The following is a 24,213-nucleotide window of genomic DNA, read 5'->3' as shown; positions in this document are numbered from 1 at the left end:
CTATGGACCAGCAGAAGCAGTGCCTGCACCCCTTCTGGAGATTCCGGTACACATGCTGTATTTAACCCAGTGAAAAGCTTTTCTGGAGTCAAAGTCAAAACGTCCTTCACATGAAGTCAGTTTGGGGGCCTGTTAGCCAAACAAAGCAGAGCACAACTTAGGGCTTTCCTAAGTGAGTTCTCACTTCTGTCTGTGAGGGGACCAGGCCCCATCCTTCATCCCAAGGCAGGTTTATAGCCATACCCAAGACTGGGGCATTGCACTTTGGCTCACAGACACCCAAAGACAGCCTCTGTTTTCGTCACTCCTTTAGGACAAAGCGTAGTTGGGACATGAGCTCAGGCCCGGCACTTGCCAAATGAACAAATTCGAGGCTCTTCCCACCCACCACACCAAATCATTAAGATACATCATTGTTATGGCATCACACACACTATCTAAAGGAGCTGGCTGTCACTGTAAATAGGCTTGTAGAGAAGTCACCTCTAAGGCACTTAGGTAGGTCCAAGCTCTTCATTAATAACTTCACCCTGTAAGATGCCATCCTGATGAGGAGTCTAAACTTGCCTGAACTGTAGGCAAAGGACCATAATCCAATAAACTCCGGTTGCTGCAGCGGTGGCAGATTTTAGAACAGCAGTGGTTTGAGTAGAAATATTCATTCCCTCTCAGAAGGCAAGTTGGTAGGTTGAAATATTTAACACCCAAGGGTAGGAGTGCTCCAGTAAAGTTGAGCTGTTCTGCACTCTTCCCCATTCTTGGTTTTTCCAGTGTTGGGATCCAGCCATAAGCTAGCCTCTGGATGCCTGAGCTGAACCCCAGCAAGCAATGTTTGTTAAAGAAATCTTTATTAACACATTGGTCACAGGTACAATCATAATAAGCCATCATACATTTGAGGTTATACTGAATGTAAAATCTTATTCCGTACATCTGACTTAAACTGACTACTGCTTTCTACAAGACACTGGCATCTGTAAATACACAGAATTCCTGCCATGAAGCTACATATCATCCAATGACTGAAGCAGGTTGTTTCTATTTTCTGCTGCTAAGCCAGATAAGTGCAATGGCACTTTTCATGTTTACCTCTAATGGACAAGAGAACTCAGGACCCAGAGGCATTCCAAGGAGAGTTACATCTGCACCAATGTTAGAGTATCAGGAGGCAAAAAGGGGTCACCCTATTTCTGTAATGAGCAGCATAATGGTCCTCTGGTCCATTCACAAGAGAGCAATGCTGGCGTAACAGGTAATGCAGGACTAGGTAATCAAACTCCTAACTCTGCTTACAGCATGTGACCGAAGTTGTTTTAACATCTATGGTGCAGGACAGCTTGGAAATTCTCTCCCTCCCATTTGAGTCGGGATTAGAATCCATTTTCTAGAGAGCTATCCACGGTGACTACAACCACAGTACACATTTGCCACCAAGGGAAAGGGTCAAACTATAAAGCCACTTATGCCAGGGTTGGAGGCAGATGTTCAAAACAAATTACTCCGTTGAAACAGAAGCCAGTCATTCCCTTCAGAGAGCCAAGGAACACACTTTTCCTTTTCAGCATACTTCCCTTGTCCCCATCCTCTAGTCAACATGCCATCCGTGATAAGGACCAGGTGGGCTGTCTCCAGGAATTGCCTATGGGGAGTTTTCTTAAGGCATCTTTTCAATATGGCTATTAACACTGTTCATATTAAGGCCAACATGATGTTCCAGCTAAGCATGGTACTAGGAGAGCATCCCAAAAGTTTCATCCAGGGCAGGCAGGACAAGACAGATTGTTTGGAATGAGGAACTTGGGTCTACAGAATGCATCCTTCCCCCCAGTTTAGAGGGACGACAATGTCTACTCTCCTCCTTCCAAGCAGTCCCTCTACATTCATATGTGGCTATTTCAGAATTCACTCTGACACTTGCTATGAGATATGAATAGCAATGCAAAATCATCTGTGCAACAGCTGAAGTCGGAATCGATGGCTTCTTTAAAGCAGCCCTTGCGCTGAAGCAGTGGCATAGAGATAGCAAGTGTCTCCCTTTATCATGGACTCAGTGAATGAGCTGCCGCCTCCCAGAAGCATTTCATGTAGCACTGAGCAAAAGTGGCATGTGTTTCTTTTCCAGATAGTGACTCAGGGATGAACCACTAAGGGGAAGATACTTATTGCTGTGTAAGAAGTTAAGCAGCTGATTGCTCCCTTCTCTGAATTTCAGAAGTGCTGTCTGGAGCAAGAAGGGAGCTAATGGAGTAATAGTTAGAGCAGTGATTAAGTACTTTGCTTACAAGAGTAAGATATGGACTTAGATGCTAAGAGTGAGGGATGACTGGATTGAGCAGGCAGGATCTTTCTGCAGAACAGGCTTGATTAGAGAGAGAGAATTAGCTGTTACAGGCAGCCTCCTTTCTCTCTTTCTCTCTAATTCAAGAATGGACTGGAAGCAGATGGGTGTAGGTCTCACAGCGGAGAAGAGGGATTCCCATCCTGAGATCAAAAAAGGGGGTTGATAGTAGCCCACGTCCATTAAAAACGGCCCTTTTGTATATGAGAGTCTCTCTAATAAGGATTAATCCTTCTGCTATGTGATTAACAAAACCATGTGTTCTTATTTCTAGAGCAGAGAAGCAATTATAAGAAATTAACAGTAGGATACATCTATTCCATGTTGACATTAATAAATTAGGTGAACAACAAGTTAGTGCTCAACATTATGCGGAAGAAAGACACTGCAGTTAGCATGCCCGTGAGCGCACATGCTTTTAGGAGAGAACAACTCCCATTTAGGGACCAAAATGAGCAGCCAGATTTTCAAGAGAGGGGAGTGCATTGGCAACTGAGCTCGCTTGGAGACCTGGCCATACATATCTCAATGACAGCACCTGAGTTCTGTGCACTTGTGAAAATCTGGCCCCATCAGGCTAGTCAGTGACAAGGGACTTGACAGATGTAATCTCATTTATGTGGCACCTTTTCTTATGAAAATCTAGACGTACTTGATACACACTGGAATCCCTTGACCATTGAAACACTGCCACCTCTGGGATGGCATTCAGCAGCTGATTGCATATCAATGAGAAAAGTACATATTGATTTGTAACAGAGTTTGAATGCGTACCCAATTTAAACCACAGGGGAAGTTTAAAGACTGAATGCAGTTATCAGAGTGGGATTTGGCTAGGGCATTGAAATGAAAGGCAATTTTCAGAAGTGGGACACACACAAAACCCAAAGTTCTACAGATAGCTGGAGGTGATGTTACCCAGAGGAAATACACTGGGCATATTCAACTAGCATGGCTGAGTGACGACTGACACAACATCAAGTGCGATGACATATATGTAACTAATGTATATTGCCATGATTGTCAACTGTGTGTTACCCTCTGTTTGTCTCTGTGAAAAATAAAGATTAAGAAAAATGCTTAAACAACTGAAGTCTAACTTTGCCCAGGAGACAGGACAATGTGAGCCACAAGCCTCCACCATTGGCTGTTGAAGAGGGAGGGAGCAAGGAAGAGATCCATGGGTCCAAGCCTATTTGGACCAAATCTTCAGCTGCAAGAGACATAATGGGAGTGTGCAGTTAGAACTAAAGCATTTAGTGAGCTTTCAGGTTTGCAAACGTTTGCTTAGTCACGTAGAGAGAGGAAATCCAGAGAACCGACTAGGACTTTATGGTTCTGTACTCATCATCCAAGCCATTAAAACAATTTAAACTGTTAAGAAAATCTGTGGTTTTATTATTGTATAATGTAGCATTGAGACATCTGAACAAACCAGTATCTGGGCTGTACAGGCTGCTGTTCTTTCCTTTCGTTCTTTGGGTTACTAGAGCAACTTGTCAGTACATAAAGACACAACCTTTTGCATTATGGATTCTTTCCAAGGCATGCTGATACAACACACATTTCTCTTGTCAAATGCAGCTAAGTCTAACTTCCAAACATCATGCACAAGAAACTCATCTAGTGACACAACGTAAACTTGGCAGAAGGGCAGGTCATGGATCTTGCTCTCTCGCTGCGGTGTTGCAGGTTTGTGTATGATATTTGGAATGTTCCGTGAGTGTGAATATATCAGTAAAGGAGAGGAGAAAGAGAAAGCACAGGTGCCTTGGGATACCAGCTCAGCTGAAGTTGTGCAGTGCTAGCCTGAACATGTCATTGGTGCAAACCCAGGCATCATTGATGTTCTTTAGTAGAAATATCTGGTGGAATCCTATGATAGGATCTTCATCAGCCTATGGAAAGAGGAGAAAGAAACAGATTTTTAAAAGCTCTTCACTATGCCAACTATATTCAAACACTCTTGGAAACACGATTCAGCAGCTGATGCCAACAGGGATGTCATGCTCTACAACGTACCTTATACCTCAACAATACCATTCAGCTTTAAGATATTCAGGGACTGTCCTCTCAGATGTTCAACCCAGTATTTTCAATGCATTGATGTAGGATTTATACAACACAGCTTATCTAAAGCCAGATTTTCTCTATGGCCACTGGAGAGTCAGCACAGATTATTGTTACAGCACCCCTTGACCTCTACAGATAAAGATGCAACTGCACTCACAAAACCTGATGGTTTCAGGGGCTATTTATTCTGGCCCCAAAAGAACAGCCCTGCAATTAACAGTCATTTGGTTAAATGTGAGAAAGCCTTATGTAAGTCAATGAAGTAATGGATTATGTTAATAAACCACAATCTGTTAAGAAGTTAATCTGAGATGTAACTCCCATGGTGGGGGTTTAACCTCAGAAGGGAGTTTTCATGCAATTCACCAGCAGTAACATAGCCTAAGTATGTAGCACCAAGTGATTTAGGGAAAAGGTTGCACCGGGTGGACAGAAGCTGTCCGGGTCCACAGTCATCTCAGAGGAGTAGCCATGTTAGTCTGTGGCTTCACAAACAACAGGTAGTCCTGTGGCGCTTTAGAGGCTAACAAATTTGTTATGTCATGAGCTTTTCTGGGTAAGACCCACTTTTTCCTCTCCATTTTCACCTGAAGAACTGGGTTTTACTCACGAAAGCTCATGACATAATACATTTGTTAGTCTCTAAGGTGCCACAAGACTGCTGTTACTTGTGGGTCCATAGCACTAATGCCTCTCTGTTTTCAGATGCTAGTCTACATTAAGAAAAGCTACATAGATGAAGTATCCTCATAGTTTTATTTTTCCACGTAAGCAATTGCTGTAGTTGCGAAGGCGTGTCCTGGAACAGTGAAGGGGATGTTATGAATCTGTGAGGATCTCTGCAAGATGTGGTCTATGCTAAAATGTTTGAAAAGCTCAGATCTGGGGTATTTAATGTCAGGTTATATTAAAAAAAACACAAAAACCATCAGTCAATAAGTGTCTCTAGTAATTTGGAAAGCATTAGGGTCACACCCCCGCACCTCCCCCCCGCAGCTCTGCCCATCACATCTCAAGATCTTTGGTTAAGTCTGGCAGTCAACTATTTCAGTAGCACTGCTCCTGACCAGGTTGAGGGATCATTTTATGGTGACCGAAGAGTCACTCCAGGGCCAAGTGAAGAGCAAAACTAGATTCTCCAATTCCAAGTCTGTATCACACATTTTGTCCATCTAGTCCAGTATCCTGTCTTCCAACGGTGGCCCAATGCCAGGTGTCCCAGAGGAATTAACAGAACATGTAATCCCAGCTTGTGGAAATCAGAGGCTAGGGATCCCATTCCTGCCCATCCTGGCTAATAGCCATTGACAGACCTATCTTCCAGGAATTTATCTAGGTCTTTGTTTACCTTTACCATAGCCTTAATATCACAGATTCTTTCAGCTTATCACCACATGTTATCTGGAGTTTCAAGCAATGCTCTAAGCATTCGCCATGCATCACAAACATCCAAGTTTCCCAAGAAATACAAACTGCATATTCCTTTTTTCAAATCAGAACTATTAACCACACTCTTGGACACTACGCAAACACAGTTAGTTATGCCACATGAATTATATAGCACTCACTTCCAAAACCACACCCTAAAGGAGCATTTTGAGAAGCACGGATTTGCCCTATTGCTTTGAAAAAGCAAAGAAAAGCAACAGCCATGTTACTCAGACACTACAAGATCAAACCAGGTAAGAGAGCAAGCAGAGAGCATGCCTTACTCAGGAAGGAGGGTGAAGACCACCAGAGATGGAGAAAGGGCAGAGGTTAAATGTTGTGGAGGGCTAGCCTGAAGACTTCATTGGTGCACACCCAAGCACCTTGAAGACTTTTCAACAAAAAGGTTTGGTGGAAGCCTAGAACTTGGTCATCGTCTGCCTGAGCAGGAGAAAAAACACATACACTAGACAGAAACAAGTTCCAAGAACACAGGATGCTCTGGTCACTGCTGGATTTTACTGAATCACCTACAACACATGGGGCTCAACCACTGGCTAAATGGACAAATACTCAACAGCAGTAAAGGCATTCAGGGCAAGGAGAAGCAGCAAGAAGTGGTAGAAATCAAATAAGGATAAATGAAGAATTTAGTTTATTCTTTCCATACTGGTTCTAGATATAATGACAAATTCTATCACACTTACAAAACACACTTGCTCCTCCTGACTTCATATAAAAATGGAATTTTTACCACCACTACCCCAAAATGAGTTTTGAGAGACGGATTTAATTTTTGTTGAAGGTTTCTGCCAATGCAAGTGTGATTGTTGAACTGTTTCTGCTCAGTCACAGAGAGGTAGTGGCCATGTTAGTCTGTATCTTCACAAAACAAAATAAACAAAAACAAACAAAAAAAGCAGTCCTGTAGCACTTTAAAGACTAAGAAGATAATTTATTAGGTGATGAACTCTCATGGGGCAGACCCACTTCTTCAGAGCTGGAAACAGTGCTGAAAATGAACTGGCATGAGGAATAGCTAACAGAGAGATAGAAAACAAACAAAAAGAAATGAAAACTGACAAATCAGCTGTGGGGGGTGAAGAAAATTACAGCGGGCAGTGGAATTTCTCAGTGAGACAGCACATAAAAGGCAGAAGCAAAGCCTAGCAGTCACTGTGTCCATCTGCAATATCTGGGTGCTTCAGTGCAAACATGAGCCCCTAAGTGATAAACTATGCATGTTTAAACATAGGAGCCAAAGTCTGGTGACTAAGCTGCTTGCTTCCTGCTTCCACACCCAATATGAACGGAAGTGGAGGAGAAGTGCAGAACCACTGCTACCAACTATGGGTTAAGGGTTTGACTAACTAACTGGTAGGGGGAAAAAGACAATCCAGTGCTACATCACATGGTAGCAGAAAGCTGGAAAAAGCTTTGTGTATGTAAGTAGCATATTCCTGTTAAATAACCACATGCACTGTTCTGTGATCCTATACCAATACTTAGGCACAACTGAGCAAGTCAAGGCATTCATAGAAGGATAACACAATTAGATAAGTAGGATCTATGGAATTGAAGAGTGGTTTACATAGAAGTCCCTAGACTGTATTTCCATGGTGAGGTCCATCCTACTGCAGAACCAGAACATGCCAACCACAATGCCGGATGGTGTCTGGGATCCTCATGCACTCTCACAGGGCCCCACTTGCTTGTGGCATGCCTCGGAAGGCTAATGGACTGTTACAATTTCCCAGGAAAGGACATGTCCTGGCTTTAGTTAGTTTCTTTAAGGAGCTTTGTGGCCTCAAGGGCAGGGGAGCTTTTATCTGGAATGAAAAAACCCCAACAAATCCTCTCCAGTCTATGGCTTTCAGGCCACAAAACAAGCTTCTCCCACCACACCCCCCAGACAGAGAGGGGACCAAAATGTAGCAGATTGAATTCAACAGCACAGCAGAGGTGACAATGCACACACACGGTGTGCTCAGGGCAAATGGAAGCCATGTGGGTAAACATAAACCGGAGCAGCTTCAAGGGGATGTCCTCTTCAGTGTCAGATGGCACGGGCTTGCTCAGATGGAATGTTCCTGAAGTGGTTGTGGTGAAAAAGAGGCAGAAGGGGCGTGCAATCCCTGGGGATTTGACTTAAGTGCTGTACCAGTCAGCCCCACTCTTCCCATACTATGACTAATTCTAACCCAGCTGCTGGCACAGAAATGGCACACCACAACTCCATTACAGGGACTGTCAGCTAGGACCAAAAGGGCTACCGGACTGTTCTTGCGCTTCCAGGGTCTGGGGTGTACCAGAGGGCAGAAAGAGGCACCAGAGCCTGCACTTGCTAAACTGCATCAGCAAGATAACCAAACTTACACCTTTCCAACCAAAGAAGTGGCACTTCATGTGTCCTTACTGAGGTGCCGGGGTTTTACCCAGGGATTTCCATTTAGAGTAACAAGCAGTTTCCCTTGGAAATGTTCTGTGCTAGAACCACGAGATTCCAATGTAGGTATTTAAGCTGGTACATAAACTTCTTTACAGACATCAGATGATGAAGTGTTCTGAAGAAAACATTACAGCATTAGCATTTATTTCCCCATAATGGAAAGCAGGGTTTTACCTTAAGTTGTCCCACAACCATACTGAGTATACAGCTGTCAGGGGTGGGCTGGTGGTCTTGTGATGTGATGCTATGCTGTATTTTCTGAAACGGAAGGCTCTACAATAAGGAAAAGAACAGAGTGAGCAAACAGGAAAAGTGTTCTCCCCTCAGAATTTGTTGTACAATACATATTTCATGTAGGAAGCCAGTTAAGTGTAGAAGCATCAGAAGCGAAACTATTTAAGAAATAGACAAATTTCCATTCTCAGTGCCATAGTAAGATGCAGGTGGTCAGGCAACTTAGTATACATTTACCTGATGACTTTCTACTACAAGAGCCACGTTAATTTTGCAGATAAAAACTTCATAATTCCCATCCGAAAGCAGAACTCAGATTTAGTAGTACCGGTTTTAACGAAAAATGCTGTCCCGCTGCAGTGACAGTTTGGACTTGTTCTACCAGCCCTGGAGAATGCACCAAGAAACCTTCAGCAGCAAGGCACCTTTATTTTTGAGGTTCTGATCTCATAAGCCAGTTGAGTCCCCATTCTCTTCTCACTTGCTTTCCTTCCTGTATTCTGCTTTTTAGTGTCTTCGCTCCTCTCATCTGTTCTCCTCACTTATTTCAGACAGACTGATAGAATGAGCACTGAATATTATCAAACTACATTCAGCTGGGTTGACCACAGTCAGTTAACCCACTTTTGAAGGTGGTGAACCTTGTCTCCATTAGCTGCTAAGCAGTGCTTAAAAGCACTTTCCATTTTTCTTAACCTAGCTAGACAACACCTTATATTTACTTGATAAAAGAGTTGAAGCGCTGTTCAACGTGAGTTTACATAATCCAAAAAGCCGCATTTGAAACAAAAGCTCCGCTAATATCACTGAGGCAGGTGGCATGCAATTTGAGATCAAATACTTATAGCCCTGCCAATAAAACTCAAACGTTTGCCTTCTCATCAGTACAGTAGCTGCCAAAGAGCTCAAATGTCGGGTTTAGCCAGACGTACCTATAGGAAGAGCTGCTCATTTCTGACATGAGAGGAAATGTGGCCCTTATACTTTGGAAAAGCTGTGCTTTCTTTGAGTATAGGCTGGGTCAGTAAGCACCTCACCTGTGAATAGCTGATGAGCATTGGACTGGAAAGATAACATGGGCATGACAATTATATTGTTGATCTGCAGCAGAGAACAGTCTGCCTCAGGAGTGGGTAATAATTTTGGATGGTGGGCCACTCCAAGACTTGGTTAAGTGGCCAAGGGTTGCACTTTTCTATGGAGGAGGTCCAGGGCCTGGGATGGAGGTTGGGTGCACAAAGGAGCTTGGGACAGGTGACCGGGATGCAGGGGAGAGCAGGAGGGCGTCTGAGAGGGAGTTTGGGTGAAGGAGGGGGTTGTGACCTGGGGCAGGGACTTGGGAGGCAGGATCTGGGATGGGGTAAGGGTGTAGGAGAGGATATTGGCATGGGGCAGGGATGTAGATGGTGGTGCAGGGTAGGGGAGGGAGTTGTGACCTGGGATGGGAGGGTGCAGAGGTTTTGGGAGGTGGCCTTGGGCAGGGAGTTGCAGAGGAAGGGAAGAGCTGGGTGGCCAGAGGCAGGTTCTGGCCAGGAGGTGCTTACCTAGGATGCTGCCAACCATTAGCCCTCTGAGGCAGGCTCCCCACCTATTTCATACAGCCCCAGACTGGTCAAGCCTGCTTAATGTGGCTCTCTGCTCCAGACACCAACGGAAGAGGGAGGTGCCACACGCTGCTGCTGTCCCCCAACAATATCTCTGAGGTCCTACTGGCCAGAAACTGGCCAATGGGAGCTGAGAGATTTTTGCTACAGGGAGGAGGGGAGAGCAAAGTCATCTCAGATGAGAGATTTGGGCTGGAGGTAGGAGTTGTCAGCTACAATACCTGCTGAAGTTCATCATGTCTCTTCAAGAGACTAGCTCTTTTAATGGAGCTACACAGGCCAAAAAACTACTCCACTACCAGACACTGGAAAATCTCCTCAAGCTTCCTCCATCCAGAACAGAGACAATCAAGCATGGATTCCCATAGATGAAGACAAATGCTACTTCCTGTTCAGATCATTTTAAAATGCAGGAACTCGTAAAGCTTCAAACCCAGCTGCCTTCCCCATCTCTACTTCCTGTACATGCAAGTACAGACAACCTTCAGATGTGTTCCCAACTCCTCCGTAGGTCAACAACCAAACACTACTTTTCGAAGACAGGTCTTTCCTTTAGTAGCAGAACTATGCTGCACAATGGGTCCAGAGAAACAAGAGCTTGGGCACTTATAGGCCACATCTGTACTAAATTAACTGCACAAGCCACCTTGCAAAACAAAAACTGCGAGCTAATGGGCAGAATTATCAGCCTATTGTGTGCAGTAAGAAACTGGGAGTTCTAGTGTTTCAAAGCAATATTTTCTGGAGTAAATGAACTACAGAAACTGACAACATTAGGAGACTGACTGCAGTCACTGGAGATAAACAAACTTGGTTTTCATTTGACAACAGAATTAATGTCACTTCTTGGTAAGGGTAGGCAGCAGCGTACCCTGTAAGCTGAGAGTTTGGGCGGCTGCCCAGGAGAGATTCAGGTGCCACCCAGCTGATTAGCCGAGTACCCAAAGCTGGCAGCCTGTGTTTCTATGGGTGCTGCACATCCACACATGCCTCGGTGCATGTAACAAAATTTATTCCACCTGCAGATGGAACAAATTAGAAGTAAAACTGGCAGAATTAGAGAGAACTACTTTCATGCCAAATATGGATGTTTAAATTTGATTCTGCATCTCTACAGGCCTTTGATTTGCTAGAAGCAAACAGTGTCCCCCACGCACAGCAGAATGTCTCTAGAGGTGCGAGTTGTAAAGGACACTGGAACTCCAAGTCCCATAAAAGCAATATTTGAACTGAGTCATCACCTGGAGTAAGCAACAGCTACAGCAGACTCCTGCCCCATTAATAATGTCTTAGTCCACCTAAGAAGTGATATATCAATATTGTGAGTTTCAACCAGTGGATTGCACTGTGTGTTTTCTAATAACTTGAGTTAGAGGTAGAGCCAAGAAATGAACATTTTCTGAAGTTCCTAAGTGGCTCAGGAATCTAAGACCCATTTTCAAAGCTTAGGCTCAGTTGCTTCTGAAAATGAAATTTAGATGCTTTTGAAAAATGTTACCTTCAACAGCAGAAAAAACATCTTTAGAGCATTTCCCAAAACATTTAATTAACGAAAAAATTGCAGACTTACGGAGAGTTTTTCAACTATAGCTGCTTTGCCCTGGCACTGCTGCCCTTCCCACGTAAGGCATGAGGCATCAATCTGAAACAGCCAAGAACAAATGTGGTCACAACCTGCTTGGGGAAGTAAACAAGCTATTCGTTTTCAGTCACGCCAGCAAGGGAAGACTTACCAATGCTATGCATGCATGCACACCTGTCAGAGTTTACTCTGGCTACATTCAGCTTCCCTGGGAAAAGTGGGGCATGTAACTGTTGCCTGGCTCTCTACAGCACAATTAACTTGTCAATTACACTCTTGTACTGTCTCCTTTAGCTAGCTTGATGAATTGGCAGTGCTGTTAACAAGGGTAGGAGTCACTTACTACAGGCTGATTGCTAAGGGTACATGGTAAGGAAATTAGTTACCTAAAGGGAAAGGTGGGGAGCGGGGGAAGAGAAGACTGAGCAATACGAGTAGGAATTGGTTCTTCTTGGTGACCTGTGGGATTGGGTAATGATTTGACACTTCAAAATCAGAATATAATCAGTCAAAAAAGCTGCTTCAGTTGTGTCAGAGCAGGTAGTGGTGTTTCTGGAAACTAAAGGAGGACAGAAAGAGAAGCCAAAGACATCAGACATGCCCAGAACAGAAGGAAAGCATAAAAAATTTAGGCTAACAAATCTGGTACAATTACTCACAGAAACCTAGAGATTAATAATAGACATGTCCTATCAGGGCATCCAGTTCATTTCAGGAAAGGCAGGAAGCTTCCTAGAAAATCATTTTTAATACTTCATCCAGTCTTGTTTTCAGGTGATTCACAAAGCTTCCATTGCTGAGCCCTTCTAAGCTGTAAGAGGGGCAAGAAGCCTGCCCTATCTGTGGTCCACAAAAGCTGCTTACCATGAGCAGAGTTTCCTGTAAGCTGAGCACTTGGGCAGCCACCCAGGAGAGATTCAGATGCAGCCCAGCTGATTAGCAGAGCACCCACACAACTGGCAGCCTGTATTTCTATGGTGACGCACATGCCTTGGTGCACAGAATAAATTTATTCTGCCCATGGATGGAAAAATTAGAGGGAACCATGAGCACCAGAACAAATGGCCACTAGAAATTAGTTTCAGAGGCTTCAGTCACAGCGGTCTCCTGACAGACCAAGGCTATGGTGCCACTGAAGAACTTACAGCAGTGCAGCTGAGCCACTGTAAGTTCTCTCGTGTAGCTGCTCTAAGCCAACAGAAGAGAGCTTTTCTGTTGAATGAATTAATCCACCCTCAATGGGTGGCAGTAGCTATGTTGGCAGGAAACGCTCTCCCTCTGACCTAGCACAATCCACACCAGTGCTTCAGACTTTGCATCTTATACTGCTCAGACAGTAATTTCTTCTGACACAAGTTATATCAAGGTAACGTAGTACAGACACAGCCCAAGAAGCTGGCTTCTCTAAAACACAGAGCATTAAAGTCAATTTTTTTTTTTTTAAACAAAAAAGATCTTTTATTTAACTGAGCTTTACAACCTAACTGGAAAATGTACACTATTTCAAGTTTTATGTTTATAATCAACTGACTTATAAGTGCTGTTTTTAAAAGCAGTTTTCAGTGTCATTACTGGTGGGATTTCCTATCTAAAGGCCACAAGAAAGCGATATAGGCAAAAGAACATTAAAACTTTATTTCTTCACAACTTCTTATAAACTCATAATGGTATAAAATCTGCGTGCCCTTAAAAAGCTTGTAATTTTAACACAGAAAACTTGCTAAGCATTTCATAATTAAGAACATAAGAACATAAGAATGGCCATACTGGGTCAGACCAAAGGTCCATCGAGCCCAGCATCCCATCTGCCGACGGTGGCCAATGCCAGGTGCCCCAGAGAAGGAGAACAGAAGACAATGATCAAGTGATTTATCTCCTGCCATCCATCTCCTGCCCTTGTTATGAAGGCTAGGGCACCATGCTTTATCCCTGGCTAATAGCCATTTATGGACCTAACCTGCAAAAATTTATCAAGCTCTTTTTTAAAGCCTAATAGAGTCCTGGCCTTCACAGCCTCCTCGGGCAAGGAGTTCCACAGGTTGACTGTGCGCTGTGTGAAGAAAAATTTCCTTTTATTAGTTTTGAACCTACTACCCATCAATTTCATTTGGTGTCCCCTAGTTCTTGTATTATGGGAAAAGGTAAATAACTTTTCTATATTCACTTTCTCCACACCATTCATGATTTTATATACCTCTATCATATCGCCCCTCAATCGCCTCTTTTCCAAACTGAAAAGTCCCAGTCTCTCTAGCCTCTCCCCATATGGGACCCTTTCCAAGCCCCTAATCATCTTAGTCGCCCTTTTCTGAACCTTTTCTAATGCCAAATTAATGCCAATTAATTTCAAATGTGTGAAAATTCAGTAGTTTTATCATTAATTCAATAATGCAATCTTTTCAACAAAATTACAATCCATGATCCCAAACTGTAATTTAGTTACCTGTAAGCTACATTACAAAAATGGACAGAGGGTTCTCTTAAAGCTTTCAGAATTTAAACGTTCAATAAGGAAAGCCAGCTTTTAAGATGTCGCTGTTCTCTAGCAAATATTTGATTGCACTAAGTTGAGTGATGAACAGCAGCAATTCAACATGAGAGGAAGAAACCAGCACTGTTAATAGCTGCAACTCTACTTCCAATGAATTCTTTGTTTTCAGCCAGGCTCTTTATTTCCATCTCTGAACAGCTGTTACTTTCTCCAGTTAAATACTGGAACATTTAACTTTTTGAAACAAACAATAGCCTGCTACAGCAGTTACTGTCAGCAGAAATCCATTAAGTGTGAATTGCTCTGGTCTGAGTAGACACTGTCAAATGTGATTGATCCCTGCACCTGCCAAAGTAAAATGGCATTAATGCACAATCATGCTGCTTTCTGAACATGCACCAAAATGCAGTCAGTAAATTTATTCAGTCTTGCAGATTTCAACAGTTTCAGCCACAGAACATGAATTCTTCACTACAGAACATCATGTTATTGCTTGTGGCCATCCACACATAAAGCAATGCCTCAGCAGCACCTTTCTTCACACCAGTATTTATCAACTTGTGGCAAAGAGCCAACGTTTGCCTACACCAGGGATGGCCAACCTTTATTCACAGGGGGCCACATGTCAATTTTTTTACATGTTCCAGGAGCTGAACACAAAATAGACCCAAATCCACCCTTGCTATCCCCAGGCTCAGCCCCTCTCAGCCCCAAACCTGCATGCCTGTTCTCAGGTTTAACCCCCTCAACACTAAACCCACCCTCCATCCCCAGACTTAACTCCTCACTGCCCCATACCATCTCCCCACCCCTAGGTTTAACCCTTAACAGCCCCAAACCGCCCCCACCCCCAGTCACCATCTCCTCCTCACTGCAGCTGCAGGGCTACCCCTAGCCCTTCTGCTCCCTTCCCCCATGTATAGTGCAGCAGGGGCAGCTCTCTGCCCTGCCACGCTGTAATAATGGGACTCAATTTAATTGGTTTAACAGATGGATCCCTCCTGTCAGCCGCTAAACCAATTAAATTGAGTTCTAGTCTTTCAGCGCAGCAGAGCAGGGAGTTGGAGGAGGAGTGAGTGGCAGCAGCATCCGGAGCCGCAAATGGCTCCTTAAAGAGCCACATGTGGCTCGGAGGCACATGACCGGCTTTCAAAATGGCACCACTGCCTGCTCTGCTGGCTGGATTCTGGCCCAGGTTGACCACCCCAGTCTACACTGTTCACAGATGTTCATTAACTGGACACGTTGAAGAAATACTCCACCTTACTTCAGGAGGTATGACAAAGAAATTACATAGCCAATACACAATTAGATTTTCTTTTCTTCAAATTTTCTTGACAATACATTTAGCATATATGCAAATCAACCGTGTTCTTTGCAAAGATTTCCGCATCTTAGTTATACCAGCTGTCCCAAGACTAGTCACATGGCACTTACATCCATGCACACCTGCTGTCTACCAGTAGCAACTGAAGTCAAATACTCAAATGTGCACGAATGAGCTGAGACAGCAATGCTTGTCTTGTGAGTAAACAACTTGTGCCTCGGTAATCACCATAATACATAGTAGCTTCCTTGTAAATGTTATATGACTCCATCTGATGAGGGTCAGGGGATCATAGTGGAGCACAAACTGAATATCGCCAGCATAATGCAATTGCAGAAAAATCTAATATTCTGGGGTCTGTTACCAGGAGTGTCATATGTAAGCACGGGAAGTAAGCGTCCTACTCTATTCAGCCTTAACTGGAGTACTGTGTCCTATTCTGAGCACCACACTTTATGAAAGATATGAACAAACGGAACAGAGTCCAGGGAAGAGCAACAAAAATAGTAAAAGATGACCTGCTCTCTGGAGTAAAGGTAAAAAAAACTGGGCCTGTTTACGCTTTAAAAATATATATGTCTGAGGGGGAACTTGATAACAGTCTTCACAAATGTAAAGGGTTGTTATAAAGAGGACTGATAAATTGTTCCCCTTCTTCACTGAAAGCAGGATAAGTAGTAATGGGCTTAATCAATAAGCAAGGACTCTTGAGCAGTGTGCAGGGACAGGGGAAGCAGGGAGTCTGCTGTCCAGAAGCTGCCCAGGTAAGCGTCTTCTGGCCAGAGCCTGCCTCTGGTACCCAAGCCCCCCTCTCTCCCCCCGACACAAGTACAGGGCAATTAGCCTCTTTGTCAAAATAAATCAGGACGCCTTCCTGGTGCCCGAAATATGAGACTGTCCCAGTCACCCTGCCCAAACTGTCTCCCCCCTACAGCTCCTCCATCCCACATGAGCCAAATGCTCTGCACCCTCTCTCCTGCACCCATACTTCCTTCCAGACCCTGCACTCCCCTTCCAGCATCCATACTCACTCCCAAACACCTCACCCAACCCCTTGTCTGCAGTCACAACCCTCTTCCCTGCACCCATTCCTGTACTCCCCACTCCAGATAGAATCCCCTCCTGCATCCATATCCCCTCCTAGACTCTGCACCTCGCTCCCCTGCTCACAACCCCCTCCTTCACCAAAACTCCCTCCCAGAGTCCACACACCCATCTGTACCCCAATCCTTTACCCGAGCCTCCTTTCAGCACCCAGCCTCCATCCCAGATTCCACAACTGCTCCATTAATATCATGGAAGAGTATGGCCCTTGATAACTATGAAATTCTTGAAGTGGTCCCCATATAAAAAATTATTGCCCACCCTGTCAGCTAGTAAAACAAGGTAGGTATGCGGCTTTTACACTGAGGTTTCATCATGGGGCAACCTATGGTGCAGTCACAACCTATTGCCCATGGGCACTATTGAGTGCAGCTGCCCAGAATCTGCAAACCAGGTAGGTAATGCTAAGAGATGACCACTTAGAAGTCAGAGGGGCTGGTGATCAGGACCAGGGACTGGCATGACTAACATTTTGAATGGTGGGGGGAGGGAAACCATTTTTTCCAGTGCAAGAGTTTAAGATAAATATCAATACAATCTGATAAGGGTTAAGAGAACCCTCCTTCCCCCCAGCCCCACATTAGGTACTTACATATATGGATCCTAAATGGGTCCTGTCTGTGTCAAATAACTGGTAGTAATGTTGTACAAAACTAGATCCAATCTGCTCCCAAATAGGCTTGTCTCCCATTCTGAATCCTCAGCCAGAGCCAGTGACTATACAAAAAAAAAAAGAGAAAGAAGAGTTCATAGATTCTAAGGGTAGAATGGACCACTGAGAGCTAGTCTGACCTCGTGTATAGCACAGGCCAGAGAACTGCCCCCAAAGTAATTCCAGTGGCAGATACTTTAGAAAACCTCCCTTCCTGATTCCAAAGCAGTCAGAGCTGGAGAACCTACCATAACCCTTGAACAGTTCCAATAGTTAATTACTCTCACCATTAAAAATGTATACGTTACTTCCAATCTGAATGTGTCTAGCTTCAACTTCCCCAAAAGCCCTACAGCAGCGCCAGACGGGGCCAAGTCCTGTGCCAGCCTCGCAGCAGCACAGACCCAGGACACTCTAGGCTGGAGCCCCATGGAGCCTGGGCTGTGGCAGCCCCCAGGAGCACAAGGCCACCTGGCAGCAGATCTCCCCTGAGCAAGCAAATTCCCTTGTTTGGGACCCAACAGGTCCCAACTGTGCCAGACCAGTGAGATGCAACCTGTACAGCTTTTCCGTGTACAGTTGGACAAGAACCTCTCTCACTAGGCTTTTAAACTACTGGGTCTGTGCTGCTGCAGTATAGCAGCAACGTGCAGCATGTCCGCAGATGTCGGACACAGCCACACATAGGACACTCCTGCACTTCCCTGGCACGTGGCAGCAGAGAATGGAGTATGTGGTGGTACCAATAAAGTTGCCTTTGCTACTTGGTGATGGCCACTGTACCCAGCTCACTGGTGAATAAACTGCTTTCTTTGATGTCTCAAAGAGCAAAGCTACAGTCACCCTCCCTCTAGCTGCACCTCTACCAAGAGCCACAAGGTAGGGATCCCCGGCATTTGAGGGCACCTGTTTTCCACAATAAATAACTCCTTTGGGACAGTCAGTACCAGCACCTCCCATTCTACTAGTTTGCAGTGGAGTCTGGTCTGCTTATGCGGTACCAGATTTGAACCAATCTAAACTCCATTAGAGCATGCATGAATGAGCGAGTGAATGAGAGAAGAAAGGCAGCAATGAAGCCCAGTACCAAGACTCACTATTAAAAAATAGTGACAGAGAGGTAGCCATGTCAGTCTGTATTCTAACAAAACAAATAAGCAGTCATGCAGCACTGTAAAGACTAACAAAATAATAGATTAGGTGACAAGCTTTTGTGGGGCAGACCTACTACTTCTGCAGCAGCAGCAGCTCTGGTCAGTTTCCCAGCTCCCTGAGTGGTGGGCAACCCAGAGCCAGGGCACCAGCTCTCTGCCACTCAGAGTCACATTTACCCAAGATTCGCACAACTTGAATGCTCATATCTCTGGGTTCTACTGTACAACCTAAATGCCCAATATCAACACTTTTTAACAGCTCTAGTGCGGTAGCACCTAGAAGTTGATCTCTTCGTGGTTCTGCTGTTTCCATGATGCTTTATAAATATTCATGGCACAGCCTGAACTACCGGCTTAGGCTCAAACCTGAAGGGAACATCTGGGCCCAGATACAGAACTGTTGCCCAGCTGGAGCACCTAAATAAACTCTTCTGTCAATGAGCTAAAAACCTAAATTCACCCAAATAAGAACTCTGAAAATCCCCCTGGTGTAACTTTTGGGGGCCTCACAAGTACAGCATGAGAACCATTCACATCTACAATCCTGCTCAAATTGGTGTCCAAATATCCAGTCTTTGTGGGTTTTGTGTTTCAGTAAACATTCTCCCACATCACAAGACTTCTACACAACTGAGTGTGGCTATCCAAGTCTGCCCAAATCCACAAGAGCAGGGGTCACTGACAGGCAACATTAAGGTGAACTAAGAAGCAGATGCAGGAAATTTGCTCAGTAACTCCTTCCTCACATTAGCATCAGCAAGGACTAGATGTAATAGTAACCTCTTGCAAACACCAAGTAATCATTGCCATTAGCAACCTTCATCTTTTGTCCACACCTATGCTGCAGTTTAATTGTAAGCCCGCTAATCACTATTGATCACTAATTTCCTGATTGACACTGCCGACAACTAGAGAACCCCCCGAATTCAGCAACTAGAGAGTTTAAAAGAAAACAGCAAAGTAGGAGGAATCCAACAGCAGAAACGCATCTAAAAACAGGTGTGTCAGAAACAACAAAACAGACAGGAAACAGGTAGCTTGACAGTGACTATGTAGCTCTGGGCATACATTAAGGGCAGCAGGCAAATTCAAGTACTTGAGTTAGCCAATGTTCAGCATTCGCACTTTCTACCCAGGCCTCAGAAACAAATGCTCTTCTGAATTTGCCAAGTGAAAGCAGAGCAGCAGCCCTTCTCTCTGCCCGAGTTAGAAGTCATCCAGTTTCCCTATGTAGAGACGAGACTTGATGCTGCTCTGCTTGTTCAAACAATTCACTGAGAGATGCTTGTCACAGTCTGCATGTTTTTGTGGATGAATCGGTGGTGGCAAAGCTCACAGGTACTTCTGGATGATCTCGGGCTCTAGCTAAGTTGATTCTGTGCTTCGCCTACCCAGCGATCGGAACTCTGGACTGTCTCTTTCTTGAACTGGGCTCCCCACACAACATTCACTGTTATGACCAACTTTGCCCAGGTTTGCTACCTAATATCCACACAAAAACTGCACTCTGCGGTCACTACAGTAGGAGTTTGGCAGAGGAGAGATGAGTGTGAGTGTTTAACGTCATGCTCAGCTCTGCACAGAAAACCCTTCTAAACATCATCATTAGAGGAACAAAACAGAAATCCTTTCAAAAATAACTAAACATTAAAAACCATATTGAAGGAGCATTGCTAGAAAAATCAAAGATGTTTAGAAACGTAAATAAACCAAATTAACAGTTCATTTTCCACTTAGTTCTTAGATGACATAATGCAACACAGCATCAGTTCACATGGTTTTGGAAAAGTTAAAGTGCATTTTCAGAATCAGACCCAGGAGGTTGTGCTGTGGATAAAGCTTAACATCCATCCATCCATGGAACTGAAACTGATACCATTAAAGTACTCAAAGTTATGATCAAACTTTAAGACAATCTTTTTGATATAAGCAGATTCTCATTTCTTATTCTAATAATACTTTAACAGTTCTAACATACATTTCAGTTTAGAGACAGTCTGGCTCATTTCTTATACTTCAGCATCTGGAAAATTTATCTTCAGTGTTATTTAATTTGGAGGCCAAAATTTACATCAGCAACTAGGTTTGAAAATGGAGAATCAGAATGACAAACAAAACAAGAAAAAATTAAGTGCATGAATAGCAGAAAAAGCTGCAAACTGAATAGTAATTCTAAAGCTCAAACAACCCACTTCTCTCCTAGAGAGCGCTGAGGAACAAACCCTCCAAGAATCCTTCCCAAGAAAACACATATTTTCTTTTTCCTAAATTGAGAATGAGCTTTAAAGTATATCTCAACAGCAATGTAAAAGATGGGTTTGTGAAATTTGAGTCAGCTGACCTGCACCCAGGAACTGTGGGCTTGAACAGCTACACTGCATTTGAACCTTTGGTTGAGGAAGAGCACAGACCCAAGTCAACCTAAACCCATCCCAAAAAGCTTGGTGTCCTCCTTCACATCAAAATTCTAGCTCTATGAATGTGTTGCACAATGGAAAAAACTCACCATTTCCTAAATGATGGGATTCGGGTGCCCACAAACAGGTGAGTATATAAGCTGCAAAATTAGCTCCTTTGGTGGCTGTCTCAGTAGAATGACTGCAGTGTGAGAAGCCCAAGAACTGGACTCTCCACCTTTAGGCTGAGTCACACTGCCAGGAAAATGCCCATGTGCGTGTATTCTGGGGATAACCAGGACATCAGTCTCTAGGGGCTGTCAAGCTATTAAAATGCAACTTTGCAAACCTTAACGTTTAGAATGGGATGCTCCACAAAAGTCTTTTTGTTTGTTTTTCTTAAAATTTATTTTTCGTCTGTTTGTTTTGATGTTTGACATAAGAGGCAGGTTTCAGAGGAAAAACGCACACGTGCTGCCAGCTGTGATGTGCTTGGGAGCTCCTGGGCTTGGAATGCAGTGTGCTCCAGCATTCCTTGAGGATCCCTTATCCCTTCCGAAGTGGCACGAATGAGGGATCCCCAAGGAGCTGAGAGGAAGTTTTGGGGCTGGTTCAAACTCATTGCCCAGGTGTGTCTGCACACACAGCACAAGGGAGGGCAAAGGAGCAAGGAACAGAGGTAGGAATGGAATCTGCCACACAAACTGTAATGAGAGGTCTAAGCATTCACAGCTGGCAGGGAATTCCGATTATCCCAAGATGGGTCTGGGAGTTTTTTGTTCTGTTCTGCAGCACTCTTCAGGTTAACAATTATATGGAGACATTAGAAGGGCTATGGAAGAGGCAGGAGTCACAGTATTTTCAAAATAATAGCCAACCCCTTCTTTCATGCAGTCCTGCCAGAGCTGTTGAGCATCTCACTCAACATTTAGTAGATTGGAGCATGGCTGAAGGATAGGTGGCCAATACTCAATCTGAAGATGACAGAGGGAATAGCAGAAGGTTGGAAATAAAACACAAGAAGTGGCAAGGATTCTCTGTCCTTTTGAGGGTCTCAGGCATTAGTTACTAGACCCTCCAGACACGGAGTATTATCTAACACACAGCTACGCTTGGGTGCAGTTCCCCCGTCACAGTTCCGTCTGGAAGCCTTTTTTCTACCTTGCTAACACAATCCAAACTTTTACAATCTCAAGACTAGAATGCAGTGTAATCTGCACAGGGACGTCCCATTACTCTATCCAGAAACTGTAGGCAGTGTAAAATACAGCAGCCCACTTGTAAGCAGTCTCTCTCTGGCAGCAAAGCAGCAATGCCCTGAGATTAATTATCCATTTGGCTTCCAAGTGAAGTTGAAAGTTTGGGATTTAACCTATACAAATTTACATAGTTTGGGACCTCCCTGCCGCCTTCATTTCAAACTGCAACAAAGCAACATGCAGTCTTCAAGTTGGAGCCCCAGCCATGTATGAAAGCAGCAGCTGCAAGAAGAGCACTCTCTTTGAAAAGGACTTGCCAGCTCTACAAGACTTTGCTCACAACAGCAGGAGAGGGGAGAGCTGGCATGTCTTAACTGTTCTCCTACTGGACAGCATTATAAATAGTATTTCTAGGATGTCATGCTAGCTGTAATATGCTCTCTTCCTGAAACCAAGTAGTACATTACAGCAAAGAAAGGGTCAGGATAAATAGACATTTCCCTGAGCTCTTAAGAAAGCAGTAGTTCCAATACCAGAAGGCCACGTTGCCTCTTATAACAAAGAAGAAATTATGCAGCAGTTTCTTCTCTGGTAGCCGTGACACATCTACTCTCTTACCATACATTGGTCCTAGCAATCAGCCTCTTAAATTATACACACTGAGACCTTCTTTCTGCTCATGCGGTGTGACTAACATTGTATTCAGACTTGTCACTTGTGACAAAGAAGAAGTGGGTGAGGTAATATATTTTATTAGACCATCTTCTGTTGGTGGAATGCACAAGCTTTCAAGCTAAACAGAACTCTTCTTTGGGTTTGGGGAAGAAAGATAAATACTTCTCTACACGGGTAATTCCAGAACCTGCAAGAGTTTCAGGGTAAGCCTAAAAGGGCTAGCATTGGAATCTGGGGAGAGACTAGTTTGTACATTCTGAGCAGTGTCGCTGTTTTATCTGCATACTGAAGCACAGCCAAAACCAGATTATACAGTCTCGTGGCTGCAGGAAATGCAGAGAGCCTCAGAATATTTAATGGTTTTTTTTAGCTTTTCAGAGTAAACAATGTGCAAATACTGAATGTCAACTGTTCAACACCAGACCCCTGTAAGAGCTGTATGATTGACCATTCAGATGGAATCCAGAGATAGTCAACTGCAAAACTTGTCCGGTGCAGAATCAAAGGCAGTTGCCAAAGACAAACATGTCAGAGCAAAATTTTAGTTGCTGCTTTGATTCAGAGGTGGCCAGCAAAGAGAAAACGGGCATTCGAAAATGGAACCTTCTCACTACCTTAAAAAGCCACTCCAGCAAACTGGAACCAAGTTGCAAAGTTCTCGTTATTGAACTGATTTACGCAAGCCCAAGTAACCACAGACGAACACACCGCAACTAAGAAACGATTATGTTCGATTTTCTATATATTACCCCAAAGTGTTTCCCAAACGGCGTTCCGGGGAACCCCACAGTTTCGTGAAACGAAAATAATGGTTCTGCAAGAAAATTCCATTACAACAGCCGACTCCTCTGCAGCTCCCCGCCCTTGGAGCCCTAACTGCGCGCGAACAAGGACATGGTGCTGCCTGGCAGCATGGTCAGCACCAAACAGCAGGCGCATCCTTTCACTGGATTGGGGACTAGCTACATGATGTGGTTGAGCATTGGAAAGACCCTGACTATGTGGCGCGGGGAGGTGGGAAGAGGAGAACATGCACAAATGTAAACCACTGACAAGTTTCTTAGCCTCTCACACAAGAAGGACCCCCACAAAAGCATTGTTGCCACATACTGTGGTGGGAGAGTGGCTGGTGCCAGGCAGTGCAGAAAAAAATACCAAGTGCTCAGCTAGCAGGGTAGAGACAGAACCATGAACTCCATGTTACGGCTATTTGTAACGGGTAGATGCTCTCACAGTGCTAATAGCAAAGAAAGAAAGATGTTTCTCAGCCTCTTACACAAACGTGACCCCACAGCCACAGGCCTCGTGATCCCGAGTTCAAATTCACGATCTTCCTGTTACTTAATTTCTGTGCACCTGGAGAGCAGCGGCCAGAGCAGAGCACTGTGAGGCATTATGGGGTACATACGGGACACCTCTGGAGGCTAATAACTTTGATTTTAAGACGTGGTACTTCCACAGTGGCCTTTAAACTTTTAAATTTGAACTTGACACTACACCCACTCAG

General features: G+C 44.2%; 1 protein-coding gene across 3 annotated transcripts in view; it reads right to left on the bottom strand.

Moving 5' to 3' along the window:
• Positions 1–846: 846 nt before the first annotated feature.
• The window catches only part of NUTF2 (nuclear transport factor 2), a 35,647-nt gene continuing 12,280 nt past the window's right edge, over positions 847–24,213 (bottom strand). For all 3 annotated transcript variants that reach the window (XM_075009022.1, XM_075009023.1, XM_075009024.1), the window contains 4 exons: positions 17,223–17,347; positions 11,697–11,768; positions 8,463–8,561; positions 847–4,236 (listed from right to left, as the gene is read on the bottom strand). In XM_075009022.1, coding sequence (XP_074865123.1) covers positions 4,123–4,236; positions 8,463–8,561; positions 11,697–11,768; positions 17,223–17,321 — 384 coding nt within the window. In that variant the 5' untranslated portion in view covers positions 17,322–17,347 and the 3' untranslated portion in view covers positions 847–4,122. The remainder of the gene's footprint in view (positions 4,237–8,462; positions 8,562–11,696; positions 11,769–17,222; positions 17,348–24,213) is intronic.

This window comes from Carettochelys insculpta, chromosome 14, assembly GCF_033958435.1.
Source record: "Carettochelys insculpta isolate YL-2023 chromosome 14, ASM3395843v1, whole genome shotgun sequence".
Taxonomy (NCBI): domain Eukaryota; kingdom Metazoa; phylum Chordata; order Testudines; family Carettochelyidae; genus Carettochelys; species Carettochelys insculpta.
Note: the sequence above shows the minus strand (reverse complement) of the source record. Positions and strands in the feature narration are given on the sequence as shown.